Source organism: Gymnodraco acuticeps, unplaced genomic scaffold, assembly GCF_902827175.1.
Source record: "Gymnodraco acuticeps unplaced genomic scaffold, fGymAcu1.1, whole genome shotgun sequence".
NCBI lineage: Eukaryota > Metazoa > Chordata > Actinopteri > Perciformes > Bathydraconidae > Gymnodraco > Gymnodraco acuticeps.
In genome coordinates, this window is record NW_022992130.1 from 797,139 (window position 1) to 814,338 (window position 17,200).

The window sequence follows — 17,200 nt, forward strand, 5'->3', positions numbered from 1 at the left end:
CAACTAGCAAACGCAAACATTATCTTTACTGGCCAAGCAGAACGGGGCTGCCTCGGCTTGGCTTTTCCATAGACTTTAAAAGGGGCTTTTCAGCCATTCAAAATCGAGCTGACACTAAGCAAAAGCAGAACTAATGTTTAACCTGTTGTTATCCCTCTACTGAAGAGATAAAGACAGGCGCATACCGTTAGAAAAATGTCACAATATAGCACTAATAAATTGCATTTTATTGTTTAGTCTTGTAGATTGTATGGTCAAGCTGTATGAAACCCAACAAGATTATAGTAGCCTCCTTTTGCCGTAAATATATGGTTGTTCACGCTTAAAGTTCCTGCGCGCTCCCGCGAGAATCATGCAAATCTCGGAGGGCAGGCCGAAAAGTTGCAACAGTAAATTGAGATAAATATCGTAAACTTTGACTATATCAAACACCGATTTTCCTTGGTTTCAACGCGAATAACTGAGTGTAAAAGTTTAAAATCTGATCTTTATCCGGCCAAGATATGTGTGATAGTCAAATAATATCCCTATTTATAACAGCATCATGTGGCTTTGGGGATACAACCGAAGAATTAGCTTCTTTGCCTCTTCGCCTCGGTTGTTGGTTTGTTCCACTCCGCCCCACTTTCATTGGGTTGCTAGGCGACAGTAGTCAGGTGACTGTCTGCAGACAGAACATGGCTGACCTGTCAGAAGACCAAATTTAGCATAATCGATCTTATTTTTACGGCGTTTCTGACCACCGTTTGCCGTCGTGGAAAGCAATTGACCACAGGAATTTAAGGTAAGCATGAGAGTGCTCATATTTGGCTGGATAAATCCCTCTGTTGTTGCTGGGAATGTTGCTAACGTTGGTGTTGAGTAGCTAAGTTGAGCTAGCTGCTAACAGTCCCCGCTTTCTCTGCCAGAAGTCTGTATGAATGTGAAAGCGAGTAGCTATGAGGAAACAACATTTAGGCAACTTGATATCAATGCAACATGGTGTCCTACGCATAAATCGTAACTTGATTGGAAAGCCAACGCCAATGATAGTTTATTGAATCTGAAGTATTGCAGTACAACTACATCAGCATAAAGTTAAAGTGTAATTTATCGTGTGGTATATCGGTGACCCTTTCACCCACATTCAATATCAACACACATTCAGACAGTGCCCCCATGAGTAGGATATCAGAGCATCACCATTTTTAAATGAATCGTGTCATCAGTTAGTCTTTTGAACTTAGTACATTGACAGTGAATCCGACTCTGTGGGTAACCTGTTAAATAGTATGGGCTGTGGAATATCCAATTCTAACATGCACACACCATCACACATACAGTAGATAAGCATTAGAATGAAGGATTGTTGTCCCTGGTTTATTTCAAAGAATGGAGGGTTAAACCTTTGATCACAGGGCAGCACTTTATACTGGCTGTTCAGTTGTATCATTTATTTAGCCTCTGTCGTGCCATGAGCTTGTAGTGAGAAGGGACAGGAACGTGAATGGAGGTGGTGTCTGCATGTACATACATAAAGACACCAATTTCAAAACCCGTACTGACCTGCATCATGAAAATATTGAATCTGTGTGGGTTGAAATTCTTTTTGACAATGCTTTAAATCTTTAATAGTCGGGACAATCTATAGACCACCGGAACAGAGTGACTTTTATGATACATTAGATGGGTGTTTGGCTGATGTGGGGGATGTAGAGACAATTATTATTGGAGACTGGAACACGGATATGCAACGTAAAGACACGTCCGTCTTCAAGTCCTTCAGTAGGATTTGTGATCTGCACGGCTTCAGCCAGCTAATCACCCAACCCACCCGGGTATGTGAAACAACACAAACTACCATTGATCTCATTCTGACCTCTGACAAGTCCAGGATCTCCAGTAAAGGGGTTATAGCATGCGGTTTAAGTGATCATTATATGATATTCTGTACCCGCAAAAAGTTAAAACAAAAGGCCGGCTGTCACAAAACAGTCATATCTAGAGACCTCAAAAACTACTCTAGCGAGGCCTTTAACCTAGAACTGGAGAGCCTGGACTGGTCAGATGAGCTCAGTGGTACACAAGTTGAAGAAACATGGCTTGGTTTCAAAAACAAATTCTCTGCAATATTACATTATTACATTATTATCATTACATTGCATTTAGCTGACGCTTTTATCCAAAGCGACTTACAATAAGTGTGTTCGTCCAACAAAATACAACTTGAAGAAAACAGAATCATAAAAGTACATCAGGTTTCATAGAGAAAAAACATTTCAAGTGCTACTCAACTGGCTTTAGAAAAGCCAGTCCTTTATTAGTATAAAAGTGCTTTGTTAATAGTTCTATCGCTCGAAGTGGAGTCGAAAGAGACGAGTTTTCAGTTTGCGCCGGAAGATGTGCAAGCTATCTGCCGTCCTGATGTCAATGGGGAGCTCATTCCACCATCCTGGAGCCAGGACAGCAAACCCACGTGTTTTCGCCATTGGGAACTTGGGTCCCCCTCGCAGCGAGGGCGCAGCGAGTCGTTTGGCTGATGCAGAGCGTAGTGCACGCGCTGGGGTGTACGGTTTTAACCATGTCCTGGATGTACGAAGGGCCAGATCCATTCGCAGCATGGTAAGCAAGTACCAGTGTCTTGAAGTGGATTCTAGCAGTTACCGGAAGCCAGTGAAGGGAGCGGAGGAGCGGAGTAGTGTGGGAAAATTTAGGAAGGTTGAAGACCAGACGAGCCGCTGCATTCTGGATGAGCTGCAGAGGTCGGATGGCACATGCAGGTAGACCAGCCAGGAGGGAGTTGCAGTAGTCTAGGCGTGAGATGACGAGAGCCTGGACCAGAACCTGAGTCGCTTTCTGTGTCAGCTGGGGACGTATCTTCCTGATGTTGTAAAGCGTGTATCTGCAGCAACGGGTTGTAGCAGCGATGTTTGCAGTGAAGGACAGGTTGTTATCTAGGGTCACACCCAGATTCCTTGCAGTCTGAGTCGGGGAAACAACTGAGGTGCCGATGTTGATTGTTAGGTCAAGAGTGGGACAATCTTTTCCCGGAAGGAAGAGCAGCTCAGTCTTGTCAAGGTTGAGCTTGAGGTGATGAGCAGACATCCACTGAGAGATGTCAGCTAGACAAGCAGAGATGCGTGCGACGACCTGGGTCTCTGAGCGGGGAAAGGACAGAATTAATTGGGTGTCATCAGCGTAGCAGTGGTAAGAAAAACCATGTGGGCTAATGACTGATCCGAGCGAGTTTGTGTACAGGGAGAAGAGGAGGGGACCAAGAACAGAGCCCTGAGGGACCCCCGTAGTTAATTGACAAGGGTCGGACTCAGACCCTCTCCAAGTCACCCTGTAGGTACGGTCTTTCAGGTATGAGGTGAGGAGGGAAAGTGCAGAAGGAGGATCTGATGATTCACCGTGTCGAATGCAGCAGACAGGTCCAACAGGATGATGACAGAGGAGAGGGAGGCTGCTTTAGCAGTGTGCAGTTCCTCCGTGACAGCAATGAGAGCAGTTTCTGTGGAGTGACCTGCCTTGAAACCAGACTGGTGCGGATCCAGAAGGTTGTTCTGATTGAGATAACAGGAGAGTTGTTTAAAGACAGCGCGTTCAAGTGTTTTAGACAGGAACGGGAGGAGAGAGACAGGCCTGTAGTTTATAACATCAGACGGGTTGAGAGTGGGTTTCTTTAGGAGAGGGTTTACTCTTGCCTCCTTGAGACTGTTTGGAAAGTGACCAGAAGTTAGAGAAGTGTTGATGAAATGGGTGAGAAACGGTAGAATATCAGGAGCGATAGTCTGAAGGAGGTTTGAAGGGATAGGGTCCAGAGGACAGGTGGTAGGGCGGGCAGAGGTAATGAGGGTAAGAACCTCACTTGGAGAGAGAGGAGAAAAGGAGGTAAGTGTGTTGGTGGAAGGAGGGTCTGGTGACCCAGCGGTGAGTAAAGGTGAGTCAGAAAAAGAAGAGCGAATATCATCAACCTTTTTTTCAAAGTGGGTAACAAAGTCGCTTGACAGAAGTGAGGAGGGGGGAGGAGCTTTTGGAGGGTCCAAGAGGGTGGAGAAGATGGAAAATAGTTTTTTAGAATTGGAATAGGAAGATTGGATCTTATCTTGAAAGAAAGTGCTTTTTGCCTGAGAGATCGAAGCAGAGAAAGAGGAGAGGAGAGCTTGATAGGTTAGGAGGTCGTCACGGTGTTTGGATTTCCACCATTTCCGCTCTGCTGCCCTAAGGACGGTTCTATTAGCACGCAGTGCATAATTTAGCCAGGGAGCAGGAGGGGACTGACGAGCCTGCCGAGATGTGAGAGGACAGAGCGAGTCCAGAGTGGATGAGAGAGTAGAGAGGAGAGTTTCTGCAGCAGAGTTTGGAGGCAGGAGTTGGAACGAGTCAGAGGAAGGGAGGGCTGAGAGCACCGACGAGGCAAAGGTAGAGGGGGAGAGGGAGCGAAGGTTACGGCGGACAAGTGCAGGATGAGAAGAGATTAGTTTGTTATGTTTGGAAAGGGGTAGAGAGAATGAAATGAATGATTTGGCCCCCCTAAGAAAAACCAGGGTAAAAAATCGTGCTGAGCCGTGGATGCACTCCGGCATACTGACCGCCATGAAAACCAGAGACAAAAAATGCTCTGAGTTTCATAAAAGTCAGTCAATGCTTTCCAAAAGCACGAGCAGTGAACTCCAGGCCCACGTGACTGAACAAAAAATTGAAAGAAACAGACTAAGAAATGACGTAAGCTCCATGATCAAAACTGCCAAAAAGAATTTCATCAATGTCAAAACTGAGGAAAACAAAAATAAACCCCGTGAACTTTGGAAATTACTCAATAACCAGCTTGGCTGCAGTAAAAAACTCAAAATGAGATTTTCGAACTTAAACATAAAGACAGATAACAGGCTCATCACAGACAAACTGGATGTGGCCAAGTACTTGAACATTTTTTTCACAAACATAGCCACAACTCTTGTAAATAAATTACCCTCCCACTCAGGGCTTTTTGGAGTAGATCACATCATGACCTACTACAAAAACCTAGGGGTACGCAAAGATGATTTCAGTCTAGCAAGGGTAACAACAGCAGAGGTACTCATTAAACTGAGCGCCCTCCAACCTAACAAGGCCACTGGCCACGACAATATCCCCTCCAAATTCCTCAGAGACACAGCAACCGCCATCTCACCAGTCATAGCTCACATAATTAACCTCTCCATAAAACAGGGAAAAGTACCCAAAGACTTCAAAATTGCAAGAGTAACCCCCCTGCACAAAAAGGGCAGCAAATTGGACCCAGGCAACTACCGCCCTGTTTCTATACTTACCTCCATCTCGAAAGTCATGGAAAAAATAGTATATGAACAGGTCGAAAAGTACCTCGCGGAAAATAAACTAATCTATGAATTTCAATCTGGCTTTAGAACATCCCACTCCACTGACACATGCCTTCTTTATTTGAGCGACCACATCAAACAAGAGGTGGACGAGGGCAAGTACTGCGGCATGGTGATGCTGGACCTACAAAAGGCTTTCGACACTGTCAATCACCCCATTCTGATTGACAAGCTAAAAGCAATTGGTTTTGATAAACTATCGGTGAGCTGGATGCAATCCTACCTGGAGGGGAGAGAACAGATGATGGAGGTAAACGGTACTCTGTCCCCCCCCCTCCCAGTGAGCTGTGGTGTTCCACAAGGAAGCATATTAAGTCCGTTACTGTTCCTAATTTATGCAAACGACATGTCATCAGCATGTGACTGCAACTTGTTCCTGTTCGCGGACGACTCAGCCCTGCTGGTCTCTGACAGGAACAGATTGCAGGTTGAAAAAACCCTCAGCTCCGAGCTCGGCAGAATCTGCACCTGGCTCGCCGATAATAAATTATCATTACACCTGGGTAAAACAGAGTCCATTCTCTTCGGTTCGAAACATAATCTCAGCAAATCCGACGACTTCTCAGTTGCAGTGGGCGACATTATTGTCACAAGTAAGAAGGAAATGACATACCTAGGATCTATTCTTTAGGCAAACCTCTCCTGTGACAAAATGGCATCCAATGTAATAAAAAAAGTCAATCAAAGAACTAGATTCCTATACCGGATCTCCTCTCTGGTAAACAAAAACACCCTGAAAACTCTGGCAGGAGCACTCATTCAAGGGTACTATGACTATGCTTGCACGTCATGGTACCATAGCACCTCCAAGGCGCTAAAAATAAAACTTCAAACATCGCAAAATAAACTGGTCAGACTACTGCTTGACCTTTCATCTAGAACCCACCTCACCTCTGCCCACTTTGACAAGGATGGCTTAGAGTAGACGACAGAGTACAGCTATACTTGCAATGGGACTGGTCTACAAGATCCACTACACCTCTATGGTACCCATGTACATGTCAAAATTCTTCCCAAAGGTCAAGGAATACCATGATCATAACACCAGAGGGAGCTCCACAAATCATGTGAAACCCAGATTTGGCACAAAAAAGGGGGAATACACATTTCGCAATTATGCCACATCAAGGTGGAACGCTCTTCCCACAACTGTAAAGGAAAGTAAAACTATACTTATCTTCAAAACCTCTCGTAAAGAGCACCTTCGGGGGAGAGCATTGCAAAACTGGCCCCGGTAATGGTACAAATCTCAACCTGTCGTTCAATAAACAGCTTCCCCCCCCCATCTATGTATATACTCGCATTTTAGACTCTGTTACTAACTGTATATCTGTAGACTTGGTATGTCTTAAATGTCCGGTTAGGATGTATTAGAACGAAATCTAAAATGAAAATTGTAAATAAGCAATCTGTATGTAAAAAACCACCTGTATGTAAATTGTAAATAAGCCATCTGTATGTCAAATATGTCTTATATGTCTTAAATGATATGATGAATTGGAAATGGGGGACCCTGATGTAAACAAGACGAAAGTCTTTCTCTGGTCTGCATCCCCTTAACAATTGTATGTTTTGAGCTGTACTGTACTGTACCCAATATACAAGCTGTTAATAAACTTTTCAATCAATCAATCAATCAGCTTTCTTTCTATGTCAAATATTGTACTATTTTGCAGCTAAATCAAGATTCTCAGTGATACGAGCCAGAAAACCGAAAAAGAGAAATGCTTTAATGCAGTTTTATTTGTTTTACTTCTATAATAAATGGTTTCTATATCTCAGTGATACTGCTGTTACAGTGTCCTAAGAGTTGTTATAAATTGTAATTGTCTGTGGAGCTGCTCCATTCCATGTTTTGGATGATATTATCACCACTATTATTTATACATTTGCAGACAACTGCTTGTTTTTGCCATTCAAAGTCCTATATAAATGTTATTTCCTCCAACAAGCTTTTACATTACAAACGTCTCCCAGCTGTTTACATTGCTCAAAATTGGTTTAAAATGTACAAACAGATACTTGAGCTACAATATTACACAATAAGATCATTGTTTTTTAAATTGTGTTTTCCCTTAATGATTAATTAATGACAAGTGTTTTGAAGGCCCTGCATTATTTATTCCAACAATAACAGCAAGCATTCTGATTGCAGATGAGCAGGTTGCCGGAGGGAATAGTGAACGGCCCAAGCAGGAGTGAACACTTAGAGAATGGTGCTCAGAGTTGGGAGAGACCTTGGACTCTTGAAGAGATGCGGCAGAGCAGCGCCAACTGGTCCTTGGCCGCCGACTCGGGGGTAAGTCCCTCATCCCCAATAGGCCAAGAAAACATATTATATACGTTATTCATCATTATCTTTTCTGAAATTGTCGGATTAATATGCAGTAGTTGTGTGGGGGTTGTGAAATGTGTCCTGCTTTGGGCTAATAAAGGAACTCTGCAACTCTTGATGTCTTCATAACTGTTTTTTTAAATCTTTCTTCACAGCTCTTCCTGTTCCTCCAAGACTTTTCCCAGAGAATGCTGTCGAAGACGCATGATATTGAGAAGCAGTTGGACAGTCTGATCCGTGACACCAAGAACACAGACAGCTGCTTGCACTCTGTGTTTAACGACTTTCTCATGCTTTCCAATACACAGTTTATAGAAAATGTAAATTATATAATTTCTTCAATTTGACTGGATACATTTCAGTTGAGACAATTCAATCCATTTGAGTGTATACATTAATTTAAAACGTTTTGTGTTACAGAGAGTGTATGATGAAGAGGTAGAAGAGACGATACCCAAGGTGGAAGCTTTGGAGAAGCAGCCTGAGCAGGTATCAAAAACACATCCTTCCTCATACACTGACCAAACAGTATCATACTGAATATCCCTCCGCAGCATTATTATGCCCAAGTCTTGCATCACCCTGTTTTCCCTACAGGAGAAGACACGGGAGCAGAAAGAGGCCGAGCTGATCCCTAAGATGCAGGAAGCTGTAAACCATGGTCTAAAAGTGCTTGAGTCAGCGTTTGAGCATCTGGACATCAAAGCAGGAAACTCGGATTCAGAGGATGAAGAGGTCACTGACAGACTGGAGGCCATCCTTGAACCCAAGGTGTGCTCTTGATCTTGAAACTCTCATTTATGTTTACTGAAAACATGTGATAACTCATCTTCAAATGAATGTACTTTATCCGGTGTGTCTGTTTTTCTCATTGTCTTTCAGGATCTTTATGTGGACAGGCCGCTTCCATATCTTATTGGTTCCCATGCCTTCATGAATCAAGAGGACGTTGGCCTTGGTGACCTCTCAAGTGATGGTAAACTCTTCATTGCAGCTTTTAATGTCGCTGCTACATCAAACTCGTTCGTTTTTGTCATGTGTTCGTATGATTTGTTTTCCAGAAATGTCAGTTGACAGTGACAGAGACAGTGTAATCGAGAGCGAAGATGGCGAAGACGCAGTTGTAAGACGTTCTTTCCCTTCTTTTAATAGTATTTTCTATTGTGTTAAATTTGACATCTTGTACATAAAAATAGAAACCTTATTGTAATTATCTTTTTATGTCACAGCATTCAGATGACGATTTTAACCAGGAGGAAGAAGAACGTCACAATAATATTAGGAAGGTAAGTTGCCTGCCTGCCAAACACATCAGAGACCACAGTTAAACTGAACCACTTTAAAACTCAATTGTCTTTCCACACTCACGTAGAAGCCATCCATGGTTAGTTATGATGATGATGACGACGATGAGGACGAGGAGGAGGATTCTGATATATTCGGAGAATCAGACGGGGAAGATAATGATGACGACACAAAGGTATTCCTGATATTACTTTGCTTTAGTACTGAGATATCTTTTGTAAATGCACTATTTGTTAATCCAGTCTGGAATCATTCAGATATGATCTACCTAGGGGACATTGTACATTAGTTTTTTTTACGTCACTTTTAGAATACGGCACCATCGTCTTTTGCTGATGAGCTAGCAGCCCGAATCAAGGGTGAACCAGTGACCAAACCAGAGGGAGATCGAGCATGTAAGTCACCATCATTACCAACAAGCTGGTCAAATATCATCTCCATTGTTAATCCCATTCTTCACATTTAATTGAAGGAAAACACAACATCAACGTTTTTTTACGTAATGACATTTTAGCATGTGCATGCTCATGCCTTGTGTTTTTACCATTTCATTCTTGGAAGCATTGACATCTAAGAAGAAAAGTAAAAGCAGGAAAGAACCAAAGCCTGCGAAGCCCGAGGGTAGGACTTTTATTCATCATCAGTGCATTCAATTCAAACTTCAGTTATTTCCACCGCAGGCCCATGGTTCCCAGTATGCCTCTCAATACTTGTTATGTTCATTTTAACAGCAGCTGAAGAGGACAGCGATGACATGTTTAAGCCACCAAAGATGGAGGATGAAGATTTCTCCCCATTTGGAGGGAAAGGCGGCCTCTTCAGTGGAGGGAGAGGCCTGTTTGACGATGATGATGAGGTATATTAAACTCAATTATTTTCAGAGCTAACTCTTATTTATTCCTCTAAACAATAAGTTTAATTTGTGCTGTTTTATGTTATACCATTCAGGGTGATCTATTCTCAGATGCACCAAACCCTCCTGCGTCGGAAGAGAAAAAAGTGCAGAATGAAAGATTAAAAAGCACAGCCAAAACTGCAGGTAAGACTGACTTTCTACACAAATATCTGCAAAGAAATAAGGTAGAAGCATATAGAAAAGACTAGATGAGCAGATTGCCACATAACCTTTCTTTGCCATTCAAGAATCGGAGAAACCTGGAAAGAAGATTCCTGTGGGTGGCATTTCAATATTCCCATGTAATAGCATTTACCTGTATGACCGCTAAAATACTGTATGTCCTTGTCCTGTATGACACGTACTTGTCTGCTTTATCTTCCACAACCAAATGTCTTTCTCCCCGTAGCGGACACTCTTTTCAAGCCAGTGAATAACTCCGATGCAGTGGAGAGTAAGGAAAATGGGATCCAAGCTCCTAAGATCAACGCTGCCTCCAAACAGACTCCACCAGCTGCTGTTGGTGGAGTAGGGGGTGGGCTGTTTGATGATGATGAGGAGGAGGAGGAGGAGGATGACTTCTTCAGCAGTAAAAGCCTCTCAAAGTCTGACTCTGGTAAGTGTGTGGTCTTCTAGTCCAGGTTCAGATGGGATCATAACCAGGGGTGCACATAACTTTTTTGCCCTGGTTCTCAAAGGAGCACCTGGAGATGTTGCTTGGTGCGCATCCTTAAAATGAAATAAACCGGACCTTTTGAGGGGTACTTGACCTTATGTGCAGTTATGTGCAGCCCTGATCATAACCATCACCAAACATAATTTTTCTTTTTGCTTCTTTTTCAGCTGGAAAGAAGACGCCCAAAGCTGTTGACCTTTTTGATGAAGATGACGATGGTGGTGACATATTCAGTGAGAAGTCCAGTGCGCCGACCCCAACTCAAAGCAAGAAGGAGGTAGTGGAAGGGCAGGTTAAACAACCTGAGAGAAAGGTACTTTTTGTTGTATTAATTATATATTTTGTCTGATATAGCCGTAATCTTTTTGTTCCTCTGTTGATGATCCCTTGTTGTGTTTAGATGCCAGCAGGGGCCATCTCTATATTTGGACCCGGGACTCAAAGCTTGCTCAACGAGGGACTGAAAAAACGTCAGCAGTCTACCAGTGAGGAGTCTGAGAAATCTGAGGAGGTCTGAATACTTCACTGCCTAACATTTTATTCCAGACAAAAAACTATCTGCCCTGTTTATAAGTGGAAAATTTAAAAAAAACATTTTACTGAAAAGGCTCAAAAGGTTTTCACTGCCTCCGAATACACCATAACCACATTGACAGCCACAATATATTGTATGTCTCTTAATGAGCCCATTTATCAAGCATTGATGCCGTTACATGAACAGACCTAGCTGCAGTTGGCCATATTGAGTGCACTCTTGTTTAGTTTAGAGTGCACTGCTAGCCTTTATCCTCATACAGTTAAGTTATCTTCGCTCTGTACAGGTCTTTTCTTTCAAGACTAAACTAATTTAAAACCCATTCACATATTAAATGATCCTCTTTGTGTCCTGTGTTTCAGAACGGGCCGGCTCCAGATGCTCCAAAGTCTGCTGTCAAGCCAACTATAAAACCCAAGAGCAGAGGCCTCTTCTCTGATGAGGAAGACATCCAGGTAAGGCTCTCAATCTTCTTCTGAACAAAAGTGACAACAGTAGCAATACATCTTAATTACACCATATATGTATTTGCCCTCCATAGGAATCTCCAACTATCCCCAGGAGCCAGTCTAAGCCTGAACTTACAAGCCAGAGCAAAACCAGCAAGGCCCCTCTGTCATTATTTGATGATGAAGAAGAAGAGGTACAAATACATTTGACTTGAAACTGAAATAGGTTACGCTTACTTTTGGTGTGAGGAACTTACAATATTCTGATTCTTCACCCTGTAGGATCTCTTTGCATCGGCAGCTAAGTCTAAATCAAAACCTAATTCAGCCAAAGCCTCCACGCCGCAGCCCAGCAAGGCCTTGTCCAGCTCCCTCTTCAGTGACGATGAGGTATGAGAACATCAAGTCATAATTACCTTCTGCACGCCATTTGTTATGAGGGCGTACAATAAGGTACATCTTTCTCAATTATTCAATGACAGGACCAGTGGGAGAGTTCTAAAAGTAGTGCGGGGAAGTCAGAGGTGAAGACAGGAGGGATGAAGCCCAGTGTCAGCGCCCCCTCCAGTTTCCTCAGTGCCATAATACCTCAGAAAGGCAGCGTCTTCGATGGTGACGATGACGACCTGTTTACTCCAACAACAGATTCAAGGTGTGTACACTTGTTTTGAGTTCTTTAAACACTTTCAAACTGTTGCAGTTGTTTTAAATTCATTCGTTTTCATAACCCATTTTGAAGCGTTAAATAATTACTATCCCTCCGCTCTTCATGTAGTCAGAAAAAGTTTCAGAGAGTGGCTCTCTTGTTCGAAGATGAGAATGATGGTGAGGGTAAAGGATCCCTTTTTGGCGACAAACCTCCTGTCAATAGAAACACTGCCGCCCCAGCTGCCAAAGTGAGTGCAATAACTTTCCTGTATTTCACATTTGTCATAAAAAACATCTAGTTTGAAGCTTGCTTCCAGTGGGCCTCAACATGGTTTAATAGGTTAGAACAAATATTTTCTCAGCCCGTAGAGGAACTTTTAGATATTTAAATTACACATAATCAAGTTGGTTTTCTGAGACTGGCAACAAGAGTATTATAACATTCTGATTCTGCTATATTTTTATAACAGAATCATTCTTTTTACACCATGTCATTTGCCGTATTCCCATATGGATATTCACTCTTTTTATACCTGTATCCTTCAGACACCTGCTGTGGCCTCTCAGTCGTCCTCCCTGTTGGAGAAATCTGAGAAGGTTGTAGTTTCCAAACCGGCAGCAAAGGACAAACCTTCACTGCCGGAGAAGCCGAGAGCAAAGAGCCCCGAGCCGCTCCCATCGGCCCCCTCGCCAGATATTAGCGAAAGTAAAAAGAAGCCTGTGGGAGGAGTCAGTCTTTTTGGAGGCATCGACGTTTTTGCTAACAAGCAGACAAAGAGCCCGTTGGACGAAGTTGACCAGGAAGACCCTCTCCTCTCAGAGGACGGTCCACCACCAAATGTCCAGGAGGAGGAGGAGAGGAAGGAAGAGAAAGTGAAAATAAACACTGTTAGTCTATTTGATGATGAGGAGGAAGACGAATCAGATTGGAATGAACCGATATTCACACCCAGCAAACCCACAGAAAGCAACACCGTAAAGGTTAGTATGATTTATAGTAAGAATAGTGTGTTTTAGTTGCATTGGTACGCTGTCTCTCAAGAATAAAAAGATATGTCTCTAAAACAGCCTACAGAGGAGCGACCGCAGGCAAAGAGCACAGGAGTGTTCCTGGATGAGGAGCTGCTGTTCAGTCAGACGCAGCAGAAGGACAATGACCCAGATGTTGACCTGTTTGCCACCTCAGGGAAACCAGCTGTCAGTATATTTCATTTTCTTATCTCTTTTTTTTTCTCTCTTCAAGTACGGTGTTGCAGTCGACTGCATACTGTTTGTGAATGAATGCATAATGTCTCTCACTAGATGATAAGGAAGTGTACACATATATATATGTTTTCTTTTAGAGCTCCAAGCCCGACTCAGTGAAGCCTGCAGCAAAAGGCCTGTTCTCAGATGAGGATGAGGATGACCTCTTCAGCTCTATCAAGGCAAAGGATCCTCCTCCGGTAGCAATTTGATTATTTTCTAGTGATTTTTTTATTTTGTGGATTCGTCCTGACCTAACATTGTATATTAGATTTGAAACGAAAACAGCTGTGTAAATGGTCATTATACTGACGCTTTTTTTCCTCTCTTCTTTTTATTCTTAGAAAATAGCAGAGAAGCCCAGTAAGCCTAATGACAGAGCACCACTAGCCAGTCCAGAATCTGTATCAGAGATTCAGGTGAGTGTACTATAAGCATGTACTCCAATAATATCATGGATGGGTTCTTTTTAGCCATAAACACACACCTGTGTCCCCATTCATTTTTGTTTTAGGGTTTATTTTTGCTTGTAGTAGCATACCTTTTTTTTTAAAATGTTGATATGTTGTGGTAGTGTTGTTTTTATATGAACTAGGTAATGTCTTTATTGGATTTGATTCTGAACCTGCTGTAATCTGACCACACAGAAACCTGCACCAAACCCTGTAAAACCTAAAGATTCCTCATCAAGGATTGGGAAACTTCAAGTAATATTTTTGTTTTTCTTGAATCAGTCTTCATTCCTGACATTTCACTCTGATTCCTCTTGAGGGAAGACTTCTATTTCCTCTTACACATTTTCTCTCTTAAGGTGTCTTCTGTCTGGGCTTTTTTTTTTTAATATTCCAACTTGCAGTAAAAGCTTGGCTACAGAACAGCGGCAAGAAAAATGAGATAATATTTTCTGATTTCATTTTTCTTAACCAAAAGAATATACTTGCTCTTTCTTTCACAAGATGTTTTGCATCTTGATCTTTTCTCATTTTCATCTGTAGTCTTGTTTTTAAGCTTTTTTTCCCTCAATGGTCTGCTGAGAAATTCCATGAAGAGGTAGTAGTTGTAAATGTGTTTCTACCTGGAAAGTCTCTTTTAAATAGTCTTCGATCTTTCTTTGGTGTTCATAGGTTTCTTTTTTGCCTTGATAAATGATTATATTGTTTCGTCTGATCTCATCATATTCAGGCCAATCTGATGATCAACCCTGCTGCGCTGCTCCCTGGTGCGGCCCCCAGTATGCTAGGGGCCTCAAGTGGCATGGCTACCAGTTCCTCCTCTGGGGTGTCCAGCTCCAGCCTGAGCCCCAGCCCCGTCACATCTCCTGTCGGAGCCCAGACAGACCGTGAGGGAGGGGTGAGCTTTGAGATCCCAGTCCAGGTTGCAACCCTTCAGAGTGTACACAAGGTCGGTTTTTGATTCCTGGAGTATTATATCTGTTATCCTCAAGTCCTAAATGCTTAATTTCCACTGCATTGTTCGGCTATACTGAACTCAACTTACTTAATAGCCTTAATAGCAGGTCTTTAACCAACCAAAATAATGTCTACACTTTGTCAATTGTACCATGTAGTGCTTAATGTCATTTTGGGGGCTTCAATTTTTAAAGTATGGGTCAAGAAAATAAAAACATTGGAGTTGCTTTTAACAGTAGCTTTACTAATTGACAACGTTTATGGGTTTTGAGGTTTGTGCAGGATATTTTGTGCTGTCCTAGTGGCATTTATTTCTGTCCAATCAGTGTTCTGCAGTGTTTTAACTCCGTCTGCTATTGGCTCAGCTTGCATGAAACTTCAAACCAAGTGGTACCAAAAAAATGTGTATTATCAACAACTTTAGCCATTTGTTTATTCAAAATAAAAGATAAAACGAGTTGTAAAACTGTGCCTGACTTTGCAGTGGAAGTGCGGTATTTGTTGCTTTATCATTGTTTGAATTTATGATGTAATATTGTGATTGCAAATCTCTTGTCATGCAGAGCCGTGTGAAAGGTTCAGCACAACGGAGACCCCAGTCCAGAGCAGGGAGGCAGCAACCAGCCCAGCAATCTTCAGGGGATAAAGAAGAGGCTTTGGGTGGAGATGTTCCTGGGCAGAACCCCGGTGTGTCTGGTTTAGCCTTACCCCCACCAGATAAGTCCAGCCAGAAGCGTGCCAGTCCAACACTACCCGACCCAGCTTCCCCCTCAGCCTTGCCTGCCTCCTCACCTTCTCCTTCCTCAGTCTCTGAAGTCTCCACCAGACCCTCAGTATTGACACTGCCAGTATCAACAAACGCTGGAATAAAGGACTCCAGTAAAGACAGCAGCAGTACCAAGGTGCTTCCATTTTCTGATGACGAGGACCTTTTTGGCTCTGCAGCCTCCTCAGTCACTACCACACCCCCCACCAGACAAACCAAGACCACACAGCCTGAAGCTAGTAGTAGTGCGGTGAAGAAAGACTCTCTTCCATCTCTTTTTGATGCCAACACTGATGAACTTTTCCAAAAGGTCAAGCCGAGGTCAACTACTAAGAAAGCCACGGCCTCATCCTTTTTGGAAGATGAGGACGAGGACATCTTTGGAGTGAGCAACCGCTCCACTCCCACATCCACAAGTAGTAAAGAAATAAAGAACGGCAGTTTTTCAAAGCAGGACATCTTCCAGGTACCTTGATTTTTACATTTATAAAGGAAGTCTGTGCCATCATGAGAAAATGTTTAATAATTCCTTTCCTTATGGGCTGCATTTCTATGTTCTCAGGATGAAGTCGCCATTGTGCCTGAAGTTCACAAGAAGCACAAAGAGAAGACCCTTGATGCCAGCTTGTTTGACGACAACATAGACATTTTTGCTGACATGACGGACAGTTTCAAACCAAAACAGAAGTCCAAGACAAAGGGAGAGACCAAGTCAATATTTGATGATGACATGGGTAAGAAACAATAAAACACATTGATGCATTCATGTTCTTTTTTTATTGCCATATTTAACTAATTATTTGATCCATCTCTCTTTTCCTAAAGATGACATCTTCTCACCGAGCACAGCAAAAGCAGTCACAAAGCCTCCCCATAAATCAAAGAAAACACCACCGTCTCAGGAGACCTCCACAGCAGCGGAGTCAAGCAACATATTTGATGATCCACTTAATGCTCTTGGCGGGAACTGAACTGTTGTTTCTGAGTAGCCAGATTTGTACATTTGTGTACATCCATAATTTTGTCATTTGGACCACTGAAAGATTGGAGATCGGATACACTGTTGATAGAGTATTTATCCATATGAATCCATATAAATACTGGGGCTTATTTTTGGCAGATAAAAAACTAAAATGAAAATTATTCCAGTCAACTTCTGATAGTAAAAATCATCTCCGTATCAGATCATATTATGTAACAGTTATTATATACTGTTAATCTTTATTATACATTATAGCACTTTATAAGCATACCATATGCTCAGCCTCAAAGCCTGCAGAAATTAATAGTCAATTGATTTGTTTGTTTTGAAGATGTTTATCCTTTGGCTTTTCCACATTGAGATTCCATGTCTTTGGGTTTGTGCCATATCATGGTTATAAGAAATCAGTCTGTTTACTTACTGTCTTAGGCATTTTGACAATGTTTTTATTAATGGAAAATTCATTAATTTCTTAACTTTGGCTTTGATGAAAAAGGAAATTCATTTTAATAACTAAAAAGAAACATATTTTATGCTATCTGAAAAGAGCGTGATGATTTCCTTGTCACTTGTTTTCCTTTGTGTCATGTCT

At 42.3% G+C, this 17,200-nt stretch overlaps 1 protein-coding gene across 3 annotated transcripts; it reads left to right on the forward strand.

Annotated features, from left to right (window-relative positions):
• The first annotated feature begins 574 nt into the window (after positions 1 to 574).
• Positions 575 to 17,157, forward strand: washc2c (WASH complex subunit 2C). Of its 3 annotated transcripts, XM_034203752.1 has the most exons (30): positions 575 to 784; positions 7,519 to 7,662; positions 7,854 to 8,018; positions 8,119 to 8,187; positions 8,296 to 8,469; positions 8,581 to 8,674; positions 8,760 to 8,821; positions 8,928 to 8,984; positions 9,071 to 9,178; positions 9,314 to 9,398; positions 9,565 to 9,624; positions 9,735 to 9,859; positions 9,952 to 10,042; positions 10,308 to 10,514; positions 10,742 to 10,887; positions 10,975 to 11,085; positions 11,472 to 11,564; positions 11,651 to 11,752; positions 11,841 to 11,948; positions 12,041 to 12,210; positions 12,334 to 12,454; positions 12,753 to 13,187; positions 13,275 to 13,403; positions 13,550 to 13,651; positions 13,796 to 13,870; positions 14,099 to 14,158; positions 14,634 to 14,852; positions 15,424 to 16,092; positions 16,189 to 16,360; positions 16,452 to 17,157. In XM_034203752.1, the coding sequence occupies exons 2-30, from the start codon at positions 7,519 to 7,521 to the stop codon at positions 16,595 to 16,597; spliced, it is 4,299 nt and encodes a 1,432-aa protein (XP_034059643.1). In that variant the 5' UTR covers positions 575 to 784; the 3' UTR covers positions 16,598 to 17,157. The 3 variants fall into 3 exon arrangements, with proteins under 3 accessions (XP_034059643.1, XP_034059644.1, XP_034059646.1); XM_034203753.1 differs by lacking the exon at positions 14,099 to 14,158; XM_034203755.1 differs by lacking the exon at positions 9,565 to 9,624.
• Positions 17,158 to 17,200: the final 43 nt, after the last annotated feature.

Bases quoted from the DNA above. Each gene is read 5' to 3' on its own strand.
- washc2c (XM_034203752.1), top strand. From the start codon at position 7,519: ATGAGCAGGTTGCCGGAGGGAATAGTGAACGGCCCAAGCAGGAGTGAA. The intron at 11,949-12,040 runs GTATGAGAACAT...ATTCAATGACAG, and splicing joins CCCTCTTCAGTGACGATGAG to GACCAGTGGGAGAGTTCTAA. The intron at 13,188-13,274 runs GTTAGTATGATT...TCTCTAAAACAG, and splicing joins CAGAAAGCAACACCGTAAAG to CCTACAGAGGAGCGACCGCA.